Consider the following 19782-nt stretch of genomic DNA (forward strand, 5'->3'; position numbering starts at 1 on the left):
CCTGCAAGCAGCTATCTAGCGACCCTGTTTAATAAGAACATGAAAGGTCTAATTCTCTCTCAGTAATAGGAAAGCATTAGTGATAAGACACAGGAATTCATTAAGAAGCTAAACTCACTGTTTAGGGCCTTTCCCCTGCCCACATTTAGAGCCATGATAATTATTTTTAGTACTGGTTCCTGCCTAAAGAGAAGGAAACAGCTAAGATTAAAAAGACCAAATCAGCAGGTGAGCAGGTTAAATACTCTAAGAACAAAATAAGACTCTCACCAACTTAGAAGATAATATAAAAATATATATTTCTTGGTAATGGATCTTAATTGCTCCTTGTTTCCCATTTCTTTTCAGTGCATATTAATGAAGAAAAATGATACTTTTTGTATTGACATATTCCAAACACTGAAAGGTAGTTACACAAAATGATTATCAGGAGAGTAAGAGCATGTGTTATGTCAAGTTTTAAAGCCTTATTCCACTGTAAGGTCCAGATAAACAAGTACATCCAGTTCTGTTGTGTAAATACTGGTATTTTTTCATTACACAGTGTGTGGAACTTCTGGAACTTTCCCTCACAGTATGGGTTGTACTATGTCATGATGTACTGAGTACCTGGTGGCAACATCTGTACTTTACTCATGTATCCCATTCTGAGCACTCTCTTGATCTGTGTCTAACCTACCATAGAGTATTAAATCATACATGCAGAGAGCGAAGTGTGGTGATATTGGCAAAAAAGGCTTTTTCTACCCCAGATTTTCCATATTTATCTTGAAATAATTCTGTTAGCACATGTTGAAAGCTAACAAACAGAAGCTAATTTCTATGCTAGGAACCTCACCAGTACATAACTTGTGTTATACTCCCCAGCATCACTGGCACAAAATACAGTATCACTGAGACATAAAAACAAAACTTGCAGTAAAAGTAGAAGTGACTTTATACTTGCTGATAAGGAAAGAAGAAAAGCTGATAAGCCAAACCAGAGTTCATCTAGTGAACATTCCTTTCTTCTTCCACTACTGAAAAAAACCTGAACTTCCACAAAACTGACTTTTTGATGATATCACAATGATTCTATATACTTATTTACCTAGATATTTAACACTCCAGCTTAGAATTTACATGTCTTTCTCATCCCAGCACCGTTAGTCTCCTTAGGAGAGTACAAGCTTATTTCCATTGCACACACAGCTTCAGTTTAGGGCAGAAATCAACTGAAGTTTCACAACTTGAGCTTTCTCTGAAGAATCCGGATGAGGATGTTGGGCAATCTGTCACACAGTGGCATTACAATGTGTTTGTCACATTTGTCTTGTTTAACTACTACTCATGACAGAGAATGCCATTTACCAGGTCAAAAGGCATTTGTGATGTTTACTCTCCCTCTTCTCTGTATTTGCTACAAACAGAGAAAGCTTTGAATTTATTTAGAATTTGAAAACTTTTTGATAAATGATGATGCAGAACTGTATAGGGAGAACGGGGAAGTAATTTCTTAGGGTTGCAACCATCAAGTGGCAGAAAAAAATAGGAAGATTGCAACATGTAAGTATGCATAACCAAAACAGTCTCAGGCAAACTCAAGCACAACATGAAAGTAACATCTGAGCATGACACTTCAAGTTGAAAAAGAACATTTGGTGGTGTGTAGTGTAGTACCACAGGGATGAGAAAGAACATACTGGGATCATGTCTAAATTTGCAGGCTTCTAGTCACCTGATATAAGCAGGAGGTAGTTTTAAACACACCCAACTCCACCCCCCCTTAATTTGGGAACACTTGATTCGGTAAGCAATTAAATACAATTGCATGCTGCATAAGACTCCAAAACAATATCAACCCTTAAATCAAATATATACATTTTTAATATCTGAAATATTTACATGGTGGAACCTATACACGATCCCAATTGTTAAGAACAGTGTTTTCAAGTGTCCTCTCCAGATACAAACAACTAGTAACTCAAGGTCACAGTTATGTTTTCTGAACAGGTCAACCTGTATCCTTCAGTTAAATACAATACAGAGATACTGGAACACCTTTACTTAATTTGTTTGATATTAAGAATTTTGTTTCAAAAATTAAAAATAACTTTGAGACCGTTTGCTCCCTGGAACACAGTCCTCCTGCAATCAAAACAGCTCACAGCACATTATAGATTTGACTTCTTACCCAGGTATGAGATAAAAAAAATGCAGTTTACAGTACATGTCATCATTTATACCATATCAGTCTATTTATAAAAAAAACATACAAACAAGGCAGGAAAATATTACCCTTTTTGTGGACAACAGACTGCATACAGTAGAAAACAAAAGTCAGGGCTAGTTTAACAGTATGGATAAAAACAAGACTTCACCTTTGTTTGACAACTTATGTTTTAGTTTACATGGTTGTTTTTGTTTGTTTTTTTTTAAGAGACAGTTACATCCAAACAGGGCTTTTTGTATTGTTTCTAAATACTAAAAAAAAAAGTTCTAAAAATAGTTTCTTCTTAAAAAAGCCATCTGATTATTTTGGAGACCGAAGGGATAGTAGGTAGGGCTAGAATGAAATCGAGCAGAAAAAAATCCCCCAAAAACCATTAGGTAGCACTTACTGAATTTAGGTCCTGCTCTTGTTTTAACTGAGCAAATAAAAAACTTCCTGTGATTTGCACTTTCTGGGAAAGACACAGAACATCTGCAAGAGAATAGGTTCCCAGCTTCATTAGTAACTCTTAATGGGCAACAAAGTACCAAGATTACTACTGGTTCTACTACTAGAAAGAGAGGTTTGAAAGAACTCCTTTTCCAGTCAGATGAAGAGATCAAATGACCACACAAAGCTGTTCTGTGAAAACAGCTCAAGACACTTATTTTTAAATTGTATTTTGATCACTTCTTAAATTAAAAAGGGAAGTATGCTCCCAAAAAAAGACTGATAAACTTGCAGTAAAATCCTTTGTCATCTGTAACTGATATAGTTCCACATTAAGTGCAAATGTTTTGCAAAACAGGGATTTTTTTTTCTTAATATTTACAAGAATCAGAGTAACATAACAAAATTACCAAAGAGCATGTACAGTAGCTGCAGCTTATAAAACATACCGGTAATTGTACCTCATATATTATAAAGAGAACCAATGCAGGATTTGATAACTAATTGAGAAGGGTAAAAGGGGCCTCAGAGCAGAGGACAAAAAAATTCACATTTTCTACATAAAAAAATACAGGTCTCAAGTCTCTGAGAACAGAGAAGATTCGAAGTCTCTGAACAATGGGGGGAAAAAAAAGCCCAAAATTGAAATGGAACCCTAGAAGCAAGGAGAGTGCTTTATTTCACTAGGCCAATCTTCTTTGCTTCTGTCTCGTATATCAACAACCTCCACATTTTGACTATGAAAACTTCAGCTTCTTCATCTAGTACCTGTAGGAAATACACATTTCATAGATTATTTTTTAGGTTATGCATTCCAGTTATAAAGACTAATTGTAGATAGATGCGAAAAAAATGGATATAGCGTAATACAAGTCCTTGAGAGAGGGACCGAATGAAACTCTGGTGAGTTTGTGTCATTAGTTGACCAGGCTCTAACCACATACTTGTATAGTGCAGCTGTTGAGCACTTACAGGAAGAAGCATCAGTAAACTAGTATCCAAAAGTGGTTTGGGAAGAGGCAGAGAAATGGCAGGCTTGGAAATATTGTAAGAACAAGACATTCACATGTGGTATCTTCTTTTAAATTAACTCCTAATCTCTGCTCATTTTAATTTGGAACTTCCTTGGGTATTTGTTAAATAAACCCACAAAGGATTTCTCTTCCCTCAACTTTTTATATAGGCTTTTCTTGAATCTGTACAAACTTTTAGCGTGCACAGCATCTCTCCAAAGTTCCCCAAGTCACTACTAGTCACACCAAAAATAATCTACTATCTTGCACTATGCATGTGGATCCTATCAACTTTGCCTCCAAGTTTCCTTACAGAAGAGAGCGGATTAGTTTTTATTCACCTTTCAATGTATGAAAACATGGTGGAACAGTAGCATTATTTCATACTGTTTCTTTCTTCCAACACCAGGCAAAAAAGAGCTTTTACTTTTCTACAGAAAATCACCTTTAGCTCATTAATTAGGAAAAGACCCACTAAACCACTAATAAAAATCTATTCATAAGAACGAGAAAGAATAAAAGTTTTTATTTCTGATATAGTTCTGTTATTGTTGATTTTGACATCTACTACTAGGGACAAAAAATTTTTGTTCGCATTTCTGAGAAGTTCTGAAGAGGGGTCAGTAATTTGTACCTAGGTGCTGTAACGGCAAAATAATGCCTGAGCTAGCATGATGTGCTTAATCATTTCTAACACGTTTTCTGTTATGGACTCTTGCTATGTTGCATAATTGACTTTTAGCTTCAGTAAAATGTAGAAGGTATATCAGTTACAGAATTTCTGCTTACCATGGCAACATCATCCAGTATGCTCTGAGGTGAGCTGTGAGCCATAACCTGAAAGAAACAAATGTTTTTAGATGGAAAACTTAGAATAAACCCTATACACATTTTTGGACAAAATCCAGCTATGTCCAAGGAATTCTGAAAGCTTTGCACGTGCAAGAAGTATTTGCAGTTCATCAGGTTCCAGTAACAGTCATGGCAAAAATTAGCATTAAACTGCATAGGAATCCATCATAGTAGTCCTAGTTTATGGCCAACTACTGAGGAACAAGTTCCAGGAAGCTCCAGAGATTCACATGTCCTGTATTTGCCGGCTATTCTTATATCTCCAATTATGTTTTCTTAATTTAAAGAAAAAACTCCCTTCCTTCAACAATAAGCTGCTAATTGAAGACAAAGGCAAAATTCTCCCTGTATCACTCCTCCTAACTGCATTTCTCATCTACCTGTTAAGTAGAGAGATTTAATTTTCTTTCCAGAACCAAGTAAGTTGTCTTTCAAGACCATAGAGTTCCATTTATTTACATATATATGCACACCCGTATATAATGTAAGCATGGAAAACATTCAACTTCTCCTTTTGACTTTCTGCTAATCAACTGTGTCACAAAACTCTCAGGACTTGCTTTGCCTCTCATAAGGTAGCCCCAAGATAAACCAAGACAAGCCATTATAAACAGGAGTACAGGAGTCACTGTTACATTTTAAATAGGGAGCAAAGCCCTAACTTCACAGAGAATGCAGAAAACACGAACCTTAGAGCAAACAAAGTCAACTAGTGTGGCTTCTTCTTCACCAATATATTCTATTATTTTCTTATTAATCCATGGTCTAATTCGACGTTCCATTAGCGTCTGGAAAAAAAACACAAAACCAAAATAATGATTACCTTAAGCTTCACTCTGTTGTGAGAACTGCCCAATAGGTATCTAAAAGACTCAAACAGCTATTTAGCAGAAGATACATTTTGCTATCAATGATACAACCCTTGGAGATTTGGCATCTGCAAGTATTTCTGAGAGCCACTCAAACATTTTAGAGTCTTTTTTCCTCCTTCCATAAAACTGCTTGATAATTTGTAGTGGCAGTTTGAGGAAAACCCAAAAAAAAGCAGCCATAATTCAGAATAAGGACTACGTATGAACAATAACTAGAGGACTCGAGTTTGACTCCACTTGATGATGATACTCCAATCCACTGGGGTCCCAGTAACCTTGCTTTTCTATTCAATTATAATGTTTACTTGGAAAAATTAAGCCTTTTTAAAAATGGTTAAATGAATCAACTTACTGAATCCACAATTGACCAGTCAAGAGGATAAGCAAAGAGCTCTGGTTTTGCTGTGGGTATCTTCTCAATGAGACTCTTAATGTGCTTGCGCTTTTCTTCTGTATTGACACTGCCTTTGATATTGCTTTTATCTTCTTCTCCATAATCCAGGGGAACAAGTTTCCTTTTCCGGGGCACATCGTCACTGTCTTCATCATCAAATTTATTGAAAACACTATCCACAGCAAGTTTCTTCCTTTTTACAGCATTGGGCTGATTAGGACTATTGCAGGCGCCTACAACCCAAAAGGCAGAGTAACATATTAATCAACTGCAACTAGTTTGCTCTTCCCTCATTACTTGAGGAATATTGCTTCATATGCTACATAAACATCTATGAATGCCTGGCACTGGCTTTTCATCTCTCAAACTCTGTTACAAAAGTGGCAAAGAGGTAAAGATATTTAATGGAGTGTGTTCATGACTGACCCATGTGCAAAACAGCGTCTTTTTCTCTGCCTTGAAACCAATTAGCACTCTCTCTGAGGGAAGACCATAGTCGAGCCCCAGCCTCAGCAGAGCACAGAGTGAAAGGCTGCAATGCGTAAGAAAAGCGTTCAACAAGACCATACAGTCTCTCATCATTCAAGCTATAACACAGTGTGAGCTCAAAGTGCAGCCCAGCATAACTTAATCAAAATAGTAAATAATAAACACACAAACCTTCTGGAATACAAATGTTTTTAGTTCTGCTGCTCACAAATAATTTTTTTAAAATGCAGGAAACTTCTCCAGTACTAAGGAATTCTAGGCTCAAATTTCACTCACAACTGTCATCAGTTTATTGTTATATTCTAACAGGAAGAAAAAAAAATCTAATTTTATTTTTCTTTAGAAGGGTCTTAAATTTAACTTATACTTACACCAATGAAAAGTCGCTATGAGTTTCAAAGAGATATTTACAGATATATTAAGGTGGAAAGGCATGTGAAAATAACCAATCCCAGCTCAGAATATTCCTGCAAAAAGTAGCCCTTGAACATGCCTAAACTTCCCTCCTTTTTTGGCCTCGAGGTTTTGGATGAAGAGAGCTCTATAAAATGTATCTTCTGGATAGGTCAACTCAAACACAGCATCTGGATAACAACTACTTAATATAAATACACCAAACCATTCGACATATTTGGAAAACCATGTGGCTACTCAGTTTGACAATTTTTATTTTGATCCCATAAGGAAGACTGAAATAAAACTTAAACTTGCCCAATTTGAGGCTGAGTCCAATTTTGGGCCGATGCTCCTCCAGTTGCTGTTGTTCAGGTGAATTTTCATGAGGGATAATAATGCCACAGGGAGATTCATCACCAGGTGTGTTAGGAGTTGCATTTCCACTAGCTGAAGAGACAGATGGAGCAGAACTGATGGGTCGTAAAGTTGGTTTAAGGCAGGGCTTTTGTTCAGGCTCTTCCTCCTCTTCCTCTGGCTCTTCTCTTTTTTCTTCTTTTTCTGCCTTGTCTTCCTCTTCCTCCTCTGATTCTGGCTCTTGTTTTATTTGTGGCTGCCTACGCCGCTCAGCCTCCTGCTCCATCTACAATGAAACAGACAATTAGCAAAAATAGAAGCTCTCTCAAATCCAGTACTGTTTGAAAAGAATCTAAAGATCCTTCTCTTTAGAAGGCTGTTAGTCAAGAAAAAGAACCGTAACTACTGGCATTCTTGTAAGGAATCCTGATTAATTCAAATTTGTTTTCAACTCCATCAAATCTGGATGTTGATCTGGAAAGTTTTTTGTTTTCATTGTTCCTACTGCCTATCTGGACTTCTTTATAAGGAAAAAGCATATAGAGATAATAGTAAATATCAGGTCTCTTACACCAATTTTGCTCAATACAACCAGAATACAAAGGACTCGTTTTCCTGTCAGACCAACAGCAACTCACCCTCTGGAGTTCCGCATCTGGATCTGGATGTCCTTCAGCCAGAAGACGCTGCCTAATTTCTTCTAATTCTTCCTTTTCCCTTTTCCTATCTCGTTCATCTGCTTCCATCTCCTTCTCCCTGTCTCTTAGCCTCTTCTGAAGAGCACTACCCCTATAAAAGATACATATTTTTTATTGAGACAACATTTCAATGAGAGTCTTGTACCATAATATAAGAAAAACTTCATGCAGATATATCCGCCGCTAAATGAAAATAAGATTCGTAAGGGCACCTGGCATCCTCTGTTTTTGTAACATTAGAATCTTAAGATACGAGGTCTCAACCTTACTGTACAGAATCTACCCCACCACATTAAACAGAAGTGGAGCATGTGGCTGCTGATCTCTTTGAGGAAAGAATCAAGTTTTATAGGTATTTGGCCAGAACCACTTCTGCTAATTTAGTTTTATGCAAATGTTAGTTAGTCCCATGCTGAAGGATGTTCCCAATCATTTACATTAACCAGCTGGTTCTTCATATTATTTCCAGTGTCTTTGCCATGAATTATTTAGAGGCATGCTTGTTCCCTTCTCCCTGCTCCCCGCAACTTGTTTTGACATTATACTGACTTCTGCCCTGCCTCACAAAAATAAAGTCATGGGAATGAGCAGTTACTCCCAAGCATTAACCAGCAGAAGTAAGGAGCTTCCCTTTCCACTCTGCCACTTATGAAGTGACACAAAAATAATTAGGTAATTATTGCCACATTAACCTTACAGTGCCATATTACCAGGCAAATATAAACTCCTTAAGCCCCTGCCAACAAACCCTACAATTGTGTTTTAAAGTAAAAATGGACATTTTTTTGTTAGGAGTACAAAGACATACCTGTAGTATTTTGGATCATCTCTGTCATCATCATAATCTTCTAAGAATTCTTTCAACCGTTTGGCTTCTTTTGCCTGCAAGGAATTGAAACATAAATAAGGATTTCTGGTTTCCTTTCCAGGAGTTTAAAATTTATTAATGTTATTAGTGAGTTAATTGTAAATCTACTCTGCTTTAAACTAAAATACAGAGTTTTCCAAACAGAAAATGGAAAATTTTGGTACACACACACATATACATCCCCACCCATATATATATATATATACTTATTTGGTTTATTTTGTTTTGCATTACAGATTAAGAAGGTCAAAAGTTCCTTTTCTCCAAATCCTTCAAGTCTGCTACTGAGTATTTTAACATGGCAGCCTAACTGTATTTTATCAGTACTGCTTGGTTTCAAGAGCTTTCAAGACAGTCATGCACAGAAACAAATTTGATGGGTGCTCCTAGGATAAGCACCCTCCTATTGTGGTACTGAAACAAACCATGCGGCACCAAGGTACAGGCTTATGTGGTATTAACGTGCAGGCGAGGGAGAAAGAGAGGAGACTCGCCCCATTGTAGGGGACAAGGGAGAAAGTGTCTCCTCTCTTTCTCCCCCTCTGATAAAAGGGGCAAAATCCTCAGTTTGTTAAGGGAAATTAAATTAAGATCTTCTAACCTGTATTTAAGCAATATCCTTAAACCAACAACATATTTCTGTGCTAATGACTTTGAGAAACAAATTATGATTATGGCTGTAATTTCAGCACAAAATGAAACACTGTTTTCTACAACTGCAATCCACAGCCAGCATGCAGGAGGATTTGGAATGGAAAATATCATTGAGTCAATTTCAAACATTTTGTCCTCCGCTCATGGATTTAGAGGAAAACCTGAATTCCACATGAAACAATGTATTTTATAATCCTCTTTCCCCTGTGTGTTTCTTTACATTTAAGGCTTTGAAGTGATTTCTAACCCACTCTCTACTATCTCAACATCTCTCCTCTGGGAATCTATGAAGTGAAATAACACTCCTAAAACGTAAAATAACTTCTTTATGCTTTAGCACAAAATGATGAGATTACAGAATTATCTATCTTCCAAAGGTGTCTTTTCCAACAAAGCTTCCAAGTGTTACATTGGTAACTGATAATTTCACAACTAATGAACTAAGGACAGGCATTTATTAAGTGCGGAGATACATTAAAGAATATTGTATTATAGCTCATAAATGGTTTGCGCACATGAGCAGGTTGGAAGTTAAAAAAAAACTGGTTCTAGTTCTACCTAAATGACATAGAACACACAGTAGCTTTGTCACAAATCTGACAGAAGTTACAGTTGTAATACTATGTGATGATTGGACCACAGTATTTTGCAGCTGCCTACTTCTCATGCTTATGCCTTCATTAGACCAAACCACTAGGCTTTGTTTTTCAGACTTTAAAGTAGTACTCCCACTTACTAAACATCTTCTGTTTCAAGTCTATTAATTGGGTTTTTTGTATAAAAACACACAGAGCCTTTATACAAAATGAGAGCTCCATTACTATCCATAAATGTAACAGCAGAATATTCCATTCTAAAAGGGACCAAGAGAACAAGGCAGGGAAAATTACAAGTCAAACTATAAGCCTTACCATTTCCCGTCTTCTTTCTTCTTCCCTCTCAGCCTCTTTTTCATATTCTCGACTTTTTTTTCGTTCTCTGATTTCCCAGTTTTTAAGACGCTGCAACAGAAAAAAATACACTTAAATCCTCAAGAACATTAAGAACAGAAGTACGACTTCAAAGTTAGTTTGAATTGTTGTTTAAAATAACTCTACTATAAATAATTTGCATAATTTTTATTCAAAACGCCTGAATAAAAAGTCTGTTTTGACAGTGACAAACATATTCTGCCCCAGCTCATTTAGGAAAAGAAGAATGATGCATTTTATACTAGAGGACTTGTTATCAACTCTCAAAAGACTTTTTTTTAATTTAAAGCATCTTAAAAATTCTAACCTACCTCTTGATATGCAGCTTCCTTTTCACGCAGTTTCCTCTCCAGTTTTCGTCTTTCGTAGGCATCTTCTTCATCTTCTTCTCGGTCTCTCTTCTTATCCTTTTCCCTCTCTCTTTCCCGCTCTCTTTCCCGCTCCCGTTCTCTTTCCCGTTCCCTCTCGCGTTCTCGTTCTCTTTCCCTCTCTCGTTCTCGTTCTCTTTCCCTGTCTCTGCTTTTTTCTCTGAAGGAAGAAAAAACCCCAAAGTTCAGTAGAGAGCCTCTCCATTCAATCACATGATTAATAGAAGTTATTTTTCTTCTGCAGTTGTAGAAGATGATTAGCTGGTACAAAAATGGGCATGAAATCAATCCTTACTGATGGGTATTCAAAAATCCACTAAAGGTAATTGTTTGAACACTAACCATTAAATAGCAGTATTTACAGAAACTAAGCATGAGCATATGGCAATTTCTTATGAGACTGAGTTAGCAGTTCTGCACAGCCAAAATTACCAGAAACAAAGGGTATCCTTAACAAATCTTTCGTGTGGCTTACAGACAATTTCAACACTTCTGACAAGATGATTTAATGTGAAAGCAGCATTTGATATGTTTTGATTAATTACACCTTGAATGAGTAATTCCCTTGCTTTTACTAAAAAAACCCACAATCCAAACAAAAAACCCAAACCAAACCAACTGAAACAAAACCCCCTGAAATCCAACAAAGGAAATGATAAAACCTGCTTAAGCTAAGAAATGCCACAAACATAAGATAACCTTAAGCAGGAATAAAGCTAATAATGAAAAATAGGCAACATTTGAGATAAAACCAGTATGCTTATATCATCTTTGGAGAGTTGCTTACTGCATATTGCAGTTGTTATATTCTTGTGCTGTGGGGGGAAGTCAAGTATTCTCCCAGTTTGGACTTCCTGCTCTTACTCTGATCTTCCACAAGGATCATTGTCATTCTCTTTTGAATGGCAGCTGATCTACTGAACTACATGCATTTAGTAAACAGCACGAAGAAAAAGTGAAATAAATACTAGCTGAAGTACATCTACCTTGATCTGCTCCGATCCTTGCGATCTGAACTCCTTTCACGATCTCTGTCCCGGTCTCTGTCTCGTTCGCGGTCTCTGTCTCGGTCCTTAGTTCGGTCACGGTCCCTATCTCGCTCCCGTTCACGCTCCCGTTCCTTCTCCTTCTCTCGTTCACGTTCCCTCTCTCTTTCACGCTCCCTCCTTTCTCGTTCACGCTCCCGTTCCCTTTCTCTTTCTCTGCGTTCTTTTTCAATTTCCTGTCTTTCTTTCTCCTTTTTGCCTTTTTCCTCCTCCAGTTTCTAAAAACCAACAAGAGAACTTTCATAGTTAATTTTGTAGTTACACAAACTGGATATTCCCGACGCAACACACAAGGCTGGTAATGGAAATACCAAAACCGCCACTAATTTTAAAACATTAAATAGGGCTTGGTGGGTATTTTTTGGAACTCATAAGTATGAAATCAAAATGCAGCAATCACAAGACTAAGTTTTGTGCAAAAGCACAGATCTACACAGACCAGCAATCTCCAACCTTAGCAGAGTATGGCTGGTATTGTATTGTGAGCTGACTAAACTGCACATTCAGTGTGCACTACCAGTCATGACTCAGGTGGGACTAAATTCTACTGGCCCTATAAGCCAGTTGGGTACAAGTAAAGTGAACTTCCAGCTGATAAAATTAACTCCATTTAATTAGGAAAATATATTTCAGTGGAATGCTTACTGGGACAGTGAGTTGTTTCCCAAAAAGTCTTGGCACACCAAAACCATCCTAGATGAAAACTTGGGTAAAGAAATATATCCACTTACACACGGTGCATGTGGTTAAACAGTGAAGAAAACTGTCAATTTTCCCCTTTTCCCTCCCTAAAAAAGTTCTAAGTGTTCATTGGTAAGAACTGGACTCTGCAGAATGGAATCTTAACTTCCACCACTGCAAGATGGAGACAGTTAAAAAAAGGTTGGAAATAGCTCTTTTGAAACACAGAAACTAAAGGTTACCTGCTACAGTTTTACTAAAAATTGTACAAACTTGCCCCTTTTTTTAAATATAGAAACAGTTCTTATGACCAGAATTCCTATAAGACAATAGAAAATACATCAACAGAACGATAGATAAATCCATCCTTGGAAGCAATTGTTATGTGTTCACTTACAGATGCTGTGCTAGGACATGGACCGCCAACACTGGATTAACCTTGCCTATTAGCTATGTTTCTGGGAGGAAGAGCAAGTACACGGTTCACAAATATACCAAATAACAACCAAATATACCAAATTTCAACCTGATGGATGCAAGAATACCACTTTTTGAACAAATATTGAGCAGAATAAACAGGTTTATCCCCTTTGGCTCCACGTTTACCATCACTGAAATGAAATTAAAAACTGGAACAATGAAACAGCATTTTCTCTGGTTTGTGTTTTTTTGTTCTTTTCTTTTAAACAAAGTATTTAAGACAACTTTAAAAAGCAATCTTACCTGATTAGTGTTCTTCTGCCATAGGCACAGGGACCAGAGAACCGACAAAGGATTACAGAAATAAAGCTAATTCACTAGTGATTAATGTATCCAGTGAAACTATGCTGCATTGATAACACAATACAGGCAAACCCATGTTGGATACATTGAAATCACAAAGGAAAAAGGGACTAAAAATGGTAGGAATTGGTAGAAAACTGATGTGAAAAAATAAAACTTAGATCCTATAATACACACTGGGCTGAAAAACTAATTTCTAAGGACTGTATTATCCAGGAGCTTTACAGTGTTAAACCTCAGCAGGATAAAATTTTAAACTAGGTTGTCAACTTTTAAAAACAACTTACCTCAAATTTCATATACTTTTAAAGAAAGTTTACATACTGAAGTGGTTGATACTTACAGCTTATCTTAGATGTTCCAATAGAAATTTCTTTAGTTGAACTCCTGCTTTTTCACCACTCTCAAAAATTTGTTTATGGTGAGATTTCTCAAGAGTGGGTTTCTTTCTTTTATTAAAAATATATTCACAGAAGTGTAAATACACATGCACAAGTTTTAGTATATTAAAATCCTTTTCTCAAGTCCACTTCCTTAAAATCCAATTGAAAAAATAAACGGGTGTATTTTGTTATTAAAATCTGACCTCAGTCAACTTCTGTAAACCTAAATAAAAGGACCTGACAGGGTAATGGGATGGGAACAGTATCAGATAAACTGAAGCAATGAACAGAAATGAACAGGTAGAAGAATTATAAATCTTACCTTGAGCTCTCTTCAGACTCGTCCGTGCTGTAAATGGACGCCCCCTGCAATGCTGATACCCTGACAGTCTGTCGTTATTGTTCATAAACTCATACCAAAAACATGCAAAGGTTCACTGTGCTCACTAGCCCGCTGCTAAAGATTCAACAGCCCCTTTTAAACATATCCAATATACACAATGACTACTTCCAGTTGATTTTTGATGTTAAGAAATCCAAAATAGCCCCCCAAAAATACAAATCGAGGGCAGTGAAATGCCCAACAGCTTCTGAAACAGTGAAGCTTGGTTTTTTGTTTGTTTTGTTTGCAATTTACAAAAAAGTATTACTCATTTGCATTTTAGTATCAGTGACAACATGGGGCTTGGAATGGAACATAATTCTACTGAAGTTTCACCACTAACCAGTTTCACATTCAATTGCTGAGCTTCTTTGGTTGACTTTTTCCAGATTTTTTTTTCCCCCAGGTTTCTATCTTGCAAAGCTTTAGTCAAGAGAAAAACTGAAAACATGTACATATACTAACATGTAGTCACCTGTGTTCATACTGATACGGTTGCATGAAAACATGGTACCATCCCCAGTGACTGCATGTGGTAAAGCTGAACAACATGGGCACACTTCACCTTGCTGTATCTTCAACATTTTCTTTAATGTTGATGTGGGGGTATTTTGAAAGAAAAGTGTGTGCTCAAAAGAGCAGCTTGTGGATACTTCCCTAGGCCAAGGACCACTCCAATCTTGTTGGGAAAAAATTAATACCAACTTTAAGCTAAACATTAAAATAAGAACATCACATGCATAGCTGTGCTCTCCGATCCGCAAGAATCACTTTCCAAAGCAGAAACATTCACATTTGCACTAGCATTAGTGGAAACTTCTGTAAGTGGGGACCCTGGGGTGGGACTTGATGTGCACAAACATTTCCAAGCCAGTTACCCCTTTGCATATTTTTCTGAGGGGGCATCCATAAGTATAATAAAAAACAGAAACTCATACTTACATCCTATTCCATGTTACTTTCCAAGCTGTGAGTTTCATCTTGCATTAGTCACCATATGATCTCTATCATAATGGTGGGGGTCAATGAATAGATTAGCTTTATGGGAATTTACAGTTCTTCCATGCATCTAAAGTTTGGTAAGTCTGGTAACCACTGACCTAGTTTTAATCTTCCCCCACTCTTAACTTAGAACTATTAAAATAAAAGACTTTAATTTAATTCACGTTTCATCTCTTCAAAAATCTTGGATAATGTTACAAATCTACCTAGAGAAACACACTCAAGTGTATGCCTTATACTGCAGCCCCGTTTAGCCTTCACTTATAAATATATTGACTTATTGTATGTGTAGCAACTTAAGCTGCCTTTATTCATGCTGAAGTGAGAAGAATGAAAAATACTCAGTAGCAATCAAAGTCTTAGCATAAAGATGTCACGGGCCACTTTAACGTGGCAACTGTCTTTTTCTGACTTGTAAAGAGCTACATGTATATTAAACCTAATACAAACATAATTTTAAGTGATATTGCAATGTACTGCTAAATTTTATAATAGTGGTTTTTTGGATTTTGAAAAAGCCTAATTTTTATCAAGTGCAAAAACAAGAATACTACCTTGTGTGTGTCTCTGAATTTACTGATCTCTCTTGATATCAGGTCTCTTTTGTCTTCCTCCATTTCTATAGCATTTATATCCTCCTAAAAAACAAGGGGGACAGGAGTAAAAGCATTAACAGCCATCTGTACAGACACAGGAGAACAAGAGAAAAGCTGAATGTTAGAAGTTTTCAACCAGTCTTGCAAGAGATAAATAAAGTCCTTCTGCAGTACCAAACCTGACAGTCTGATGTTAATGAGTGGAAAAAAAAAAATCAGATGGACAAGAGTCACAAATCTGGCAACTAGCAGTAAACATAGTCATTGTCAAAGCCTACAATGTAAACGAACCTTGGTGATGAGTGGATAAGGTATCAGTGGGGCCACTGGAAATCTGCGGAAAATCTGCGGAAAAATCCACGGAGATTTTTTTTTTTAAAAATTGATTGCACACTACTCTGAAAAACAATGTTTTGTATGTTTGTACTACAAAGCAATATTGTATTGCTGTGATCTCATTTCTTTGATTCAACAAAGTTACAGAAGAACCTCGCTAATTCTCCCTTTGCTGAACTACTTACAAACACATAGTGATGTCTCATGTTAGTAAGACTTCACTGAATTACAAGTGTACTACAGGATATTAGTACGCTATGGTAGCATCAGAAACAAAGCTAAGCTACACTTGCCAAAATAAATATGTATATTTGCAGTGGGTATGTCTTGATCTCATTTACTCGCTAATTCGCAGAATTTGGTAGATTGCACCTGCTCTTATAGTTAGTGCGAATTAGCGAGGTTCCCCCGTGCTTGAAATTGAAAACCAGATTTCACTCACTCTCAGCTCCCCGCACACATTTTCAACTCCCCCACAGCAGTCATGCCTTCACCCAGAAGAACTAATAGCCTCTGCTGCTAACACCAGCGGGAGTCATCTCCACACCAAGCCCTTCAGGGGACAACAGCCCCAAAGCTGGTGAGTTTCCACACCCCCCCTCACCACCCCCGCAATATATCTGCATCCACCTTCCCTTCCCCCCCCACCCTCACAGTCTTTCTCTCCCCTCTCCTTTATGGACAAGAGAACAAGAAGCTAGTACCATCTCTTCACTCCCACCACTATCCATACAGGCCAAAGATGGCAACTTCCAAGTTTCTTGTCTTCCTTCCCACTATGGAAAGGATGATGGGGTGCAATTTTAACCCACAAGTGCTGCGTATTTTAAAAGAGCTCATTTGGCTACTCGACTGGCTCAGATTAGCAAAGTTCTACACAACAGAGAGCTAAGAGAATATTGCTCTGTCACAGGGACACACCCAGCACCCAGCTCTTCATGACTGCAAAGGTCTCTTACAATGTTTAACTACCTGGCATTATTCATGGCCATATATATGTATATTTACCCACAGGATAATACACATTGTAACAGTGCTTGCAACAAAAAAATACAGCTGATAGCATTAAACAGTGACTCATTTGCAAATTGTCATCAAAGAAAACATCTTCTCCCAAAGGGAGGGAGAAGAAAGAAAAACAAATTCTCAGCTCAGCACTTTTATACCTCAGGTTGGCCATGACTAACAATATTGTGGGAAGATAGACTTGCTCCCTGAGGGAGATGTTTCTTGCATCACATTTAAACATTTAAACTTGACAAGCATTTGAAACTGCATCATTGCCTTGGAATAGATACTTTGCAGAAGACTTATTTGGGTATAAATCTTGGTCAAACAATTTTCCAATCTCTTTTATCTCTTTCCAATTCTCTTTCATATAAGGTGCAGAATGGTAGGTGGGAAAGCCCATTTTCCCAAGGTTAGAAACCTGGCTGGAAAAGCTAAGTCTGAGTTTGCTTATCCTTGTTCCCCCTTCTCCATTTTATTTTAATCCATAAAAAGGTCATTCACAGAAGCAGGTCTAAACCAGAACATTCATTCCTGCTTAACATTTTTTTTTCCCATTGCACAAGATAGGAAAGCTGGCTGACCAAATCCAGCCAAACTGAGATGTGTTTAGAAGTGATTTTGTAAGGCAGGAAGATTACAATGTGCCTTTCATCCCCGAAGGATCCCTTCAAGGACATACACAACTAATGAAGTGCTTCCACATATGAGCAGACAGCTGCAACCAGTTGGATCAAGGCACACTACAAGAATGCATTCAAAAAGCAGAGAGAAGTATTTTGTCAAAAACTACCAAATTCGTGGCATTACAATAGCGCCCTGGCATCTTTCACTGGAAGTGGATGGTATGCAGGAACTCTTTACGGTTGTTTTTTAAGTTCTTATTGAAAAACCCTATATGCACATATAGATTAAACTGTACTAAATTCAGTATTTCCACCTTCAGAGGGATGAAAGGTCGGTTCAGTCCTGCCCAGATTCAAACCTGTTGTTCCAAGAAGTTTATGTGCTTAAATCCCTAAACCATCCTGAAGGGATGGTGTCTATAACTGACTAGCTTTCAGCTCAAAAAAAAAAAAAAAAAAAAGGAATTTCTGCTGACATCAACGCTTGTTGATTTGTTTTCTCATCAGAAGTTTAGGTTTAAAGTATTTGCACAAGGTTTGGCCATTATATAAAGGTGAGTTGAAGAAAAAAAAATCTGTTTTGTCCAAAATCAAAACACATACGTCCTCCTTCTTTTCCTTTTTCTTCTTCCTGGGGTGAGAGTCAGATTCCTGGGAGGGGGCATTGAGCTCGCTGGAATATTCTCGTATTAAGACTTCAATGGCCCCTTTAATTATCTGATCTCTTCTCTTCGTTTCCTCATCCAGTGCTTCATCATCATCATTTGTTGTCTCTGGTCTGGAGTTCTAAGGAAAAATGGCAAAGTAACAGGACTTAACAAATTGAGAGTAATAGCTGTTTTATCAGAAGTTCACCTTTCATCATCACATTCATGCCCCTACAGTATTTACTATAAAAAAGCAAAACCACAAACAAACAAAGAAAAAAACCAAACAAAGAAAAAAAACCCCAAACAACTCACCACATGAAAACCAAATCACGTACAAATACAAGTAATTATCAATTGCATTATATTAGTCAGATCTTTTCACACTGGCAATATCACAGTTTATTGCACAGTTTTATGGAATGGATGCAGAGACCAAGTGTAGGATTGTATAATAAAATAACATACTAAAATAGAACAGAAAAATGGTGATTAAGGCAGTAGACAGGAAAAGAGAGAACACCCACACGCTGCCAGAAAGGCAATCACTATAGTGCAGCTCTTGGTCAAAAGTTTTGCCTTTTATGTTCCAGAACTCCAAGTCACTTCAACAGCAGTTCCTCCAAGCCTTCTACTTAAATGCCATGCAATACGAATGCCTACCCAAAACTTCCAAGCTGCAACTTCAAATTGGAGAACTATATTAAAGAAACATCATTAGGGAAAACATTCCTTGAACAACAAACTATTTTTAAAATTATTGTTGATCAAGTACTTTGCAGTTCCTCATCTTTTTGCCCCTTTCAACCTTATAGGGAGGAAAAGGAACACAAAGAAGTGCCTTTCCCTAAATATTACATGAAAGCATAGAAAGATGATGTGCACACCAGGCAAGGTAGCCCACCTCTCGATCCCCTGAATCTTTTAGAATAAATGGAATCTCACCTGAGAATCCAGCTGGGTATCCCGTCAAACGATAGGTGGTGGGTGGAGTGAGGGGGAGGGAAGGGTCTGATGGAGCAGCAGCTAAGAATGAGGGGGAAGGGAGGATTCAGTTGGAGCTGAAGAAGCTGCCACGCCAAGGAGGAGCAGGCTGAAAAGAGCTAGAAGGTGGTGACAGGGGGTGGAATTGAAGAGATCCAGGGACAAGAAGTGATCAGGGAGAGCAGGTAATAAGATAAAGGTTTGCTTGGTGTGTCTCTGTATGAAATCGTGTTGTAGTTTATATGTTTGATTTCTTAGTTCAAAATATTTGAGAAAATTTAAAACTTTTGGATCCAAGTGGCACCAGCACACCAATGATGGTATGGAAAGGAATTGCAAGCAGTTTGATCACAATGCACTTCATCAATACTCCTCAGCAATTCACAGCCTTTCTTTGCACCACCACAAAAAGAAGCAAAAAACCAGCCAAATCCAATAAGACCCAACAAAAACCATGGAGTTAATCTCATTCTACCATACAGTTCTCATATGGTTGCCTTCACCAAAGTCACAAACAGTACCCGCTGCTGTATTACCATCAATCCCCCCAGACTGACTCTAACTCGCAGAAAACAAAATTCTGGAGAGATGTACAAGAACTCCAGAAATACTTAAAAGCTTGTTTGTAACATCAGCTGTGAAACACAGTATCACAGGTGATGCCAACATGAAACAAGGAAGTACAGAATGAAAGGGTAGTCCAATCACGCCCTTACCTAGGCTAAGAGCTCATACAGT

General features: G+C 37.5%; 1 protein-coding gene across 3 annotated transcripts in view; it reads right to left on the reverse strand.

The window, feature by feature from the left end:
• Nucleotides 1-1843: 1843 nt before the first annotated feature.
• RBM25 (RNA binding motif protein 25) overlaps nt 1844-19782 on the reverse strand; it is a 33219-nt gene continuing 15280 nt past the window's right edge. For 2 of the 3 annotated variants that reach the window (XM_036383450.2, XM_054515058.1), the window contains 13 exons: nt 18017-18199; nt 15735-15788; nt 15402-15485; nt 11557-11834; nt 10514-10730; nt 10143-10232; nt 8518-8591; nt 7650-7800; nt 6973-7297; nt 5731-6005; nt 5196-5294; nt 4444-4491; nt 1844-3409 (listed from right to left, as the gene is read on the reverse strand). In XM_036383450.2, coding sequence (XP_036239343.1) covers nt 3317-3409; nt 4444-4491; nt 5196-5294; nt 5731-6005; nt 6973-7297; nt 7650-7800; nt 8518-8591; nt 10143-10232; nt 10514-10730; nt 11557-11834; nt 15402-15485; nt 15735-15788; nt 18017-18199 — 1971 coding nt within the window. In that variant the 3' untranslated portion in view covers nt 1844-3316. The remainder of the gene's footprint in view (nt 3410-4443; nt 4492-5195; nt 5295-5730; nt 6006-6972; nt 7298-7649; nt 7801-8517; nt 8592-10142; nt 10233-10513; nt 10731-11556; nt 11835-15401; nt 15486-15734; nt 15789-18016; nt 18200-19782) is intronic. The other variant, XM_054515059.1, reaches the window with a different exon arrangement.

Source organism: Molothrus ater, chromosome 6 (assembly GCF_012460135.2).
Source record: "Molothrus ater isolate BHLD 08-10-18 breed brown headed cowbird chromosome 6, BPBGC_Mater_1.1, whole genome shotgun sequence".
NCBI classification, from domain to species: Eukaryota; Metazoa; Chordata; class Aves; order Passeriformes; family Icteridae; genus Molothrus; species Molothrus ater.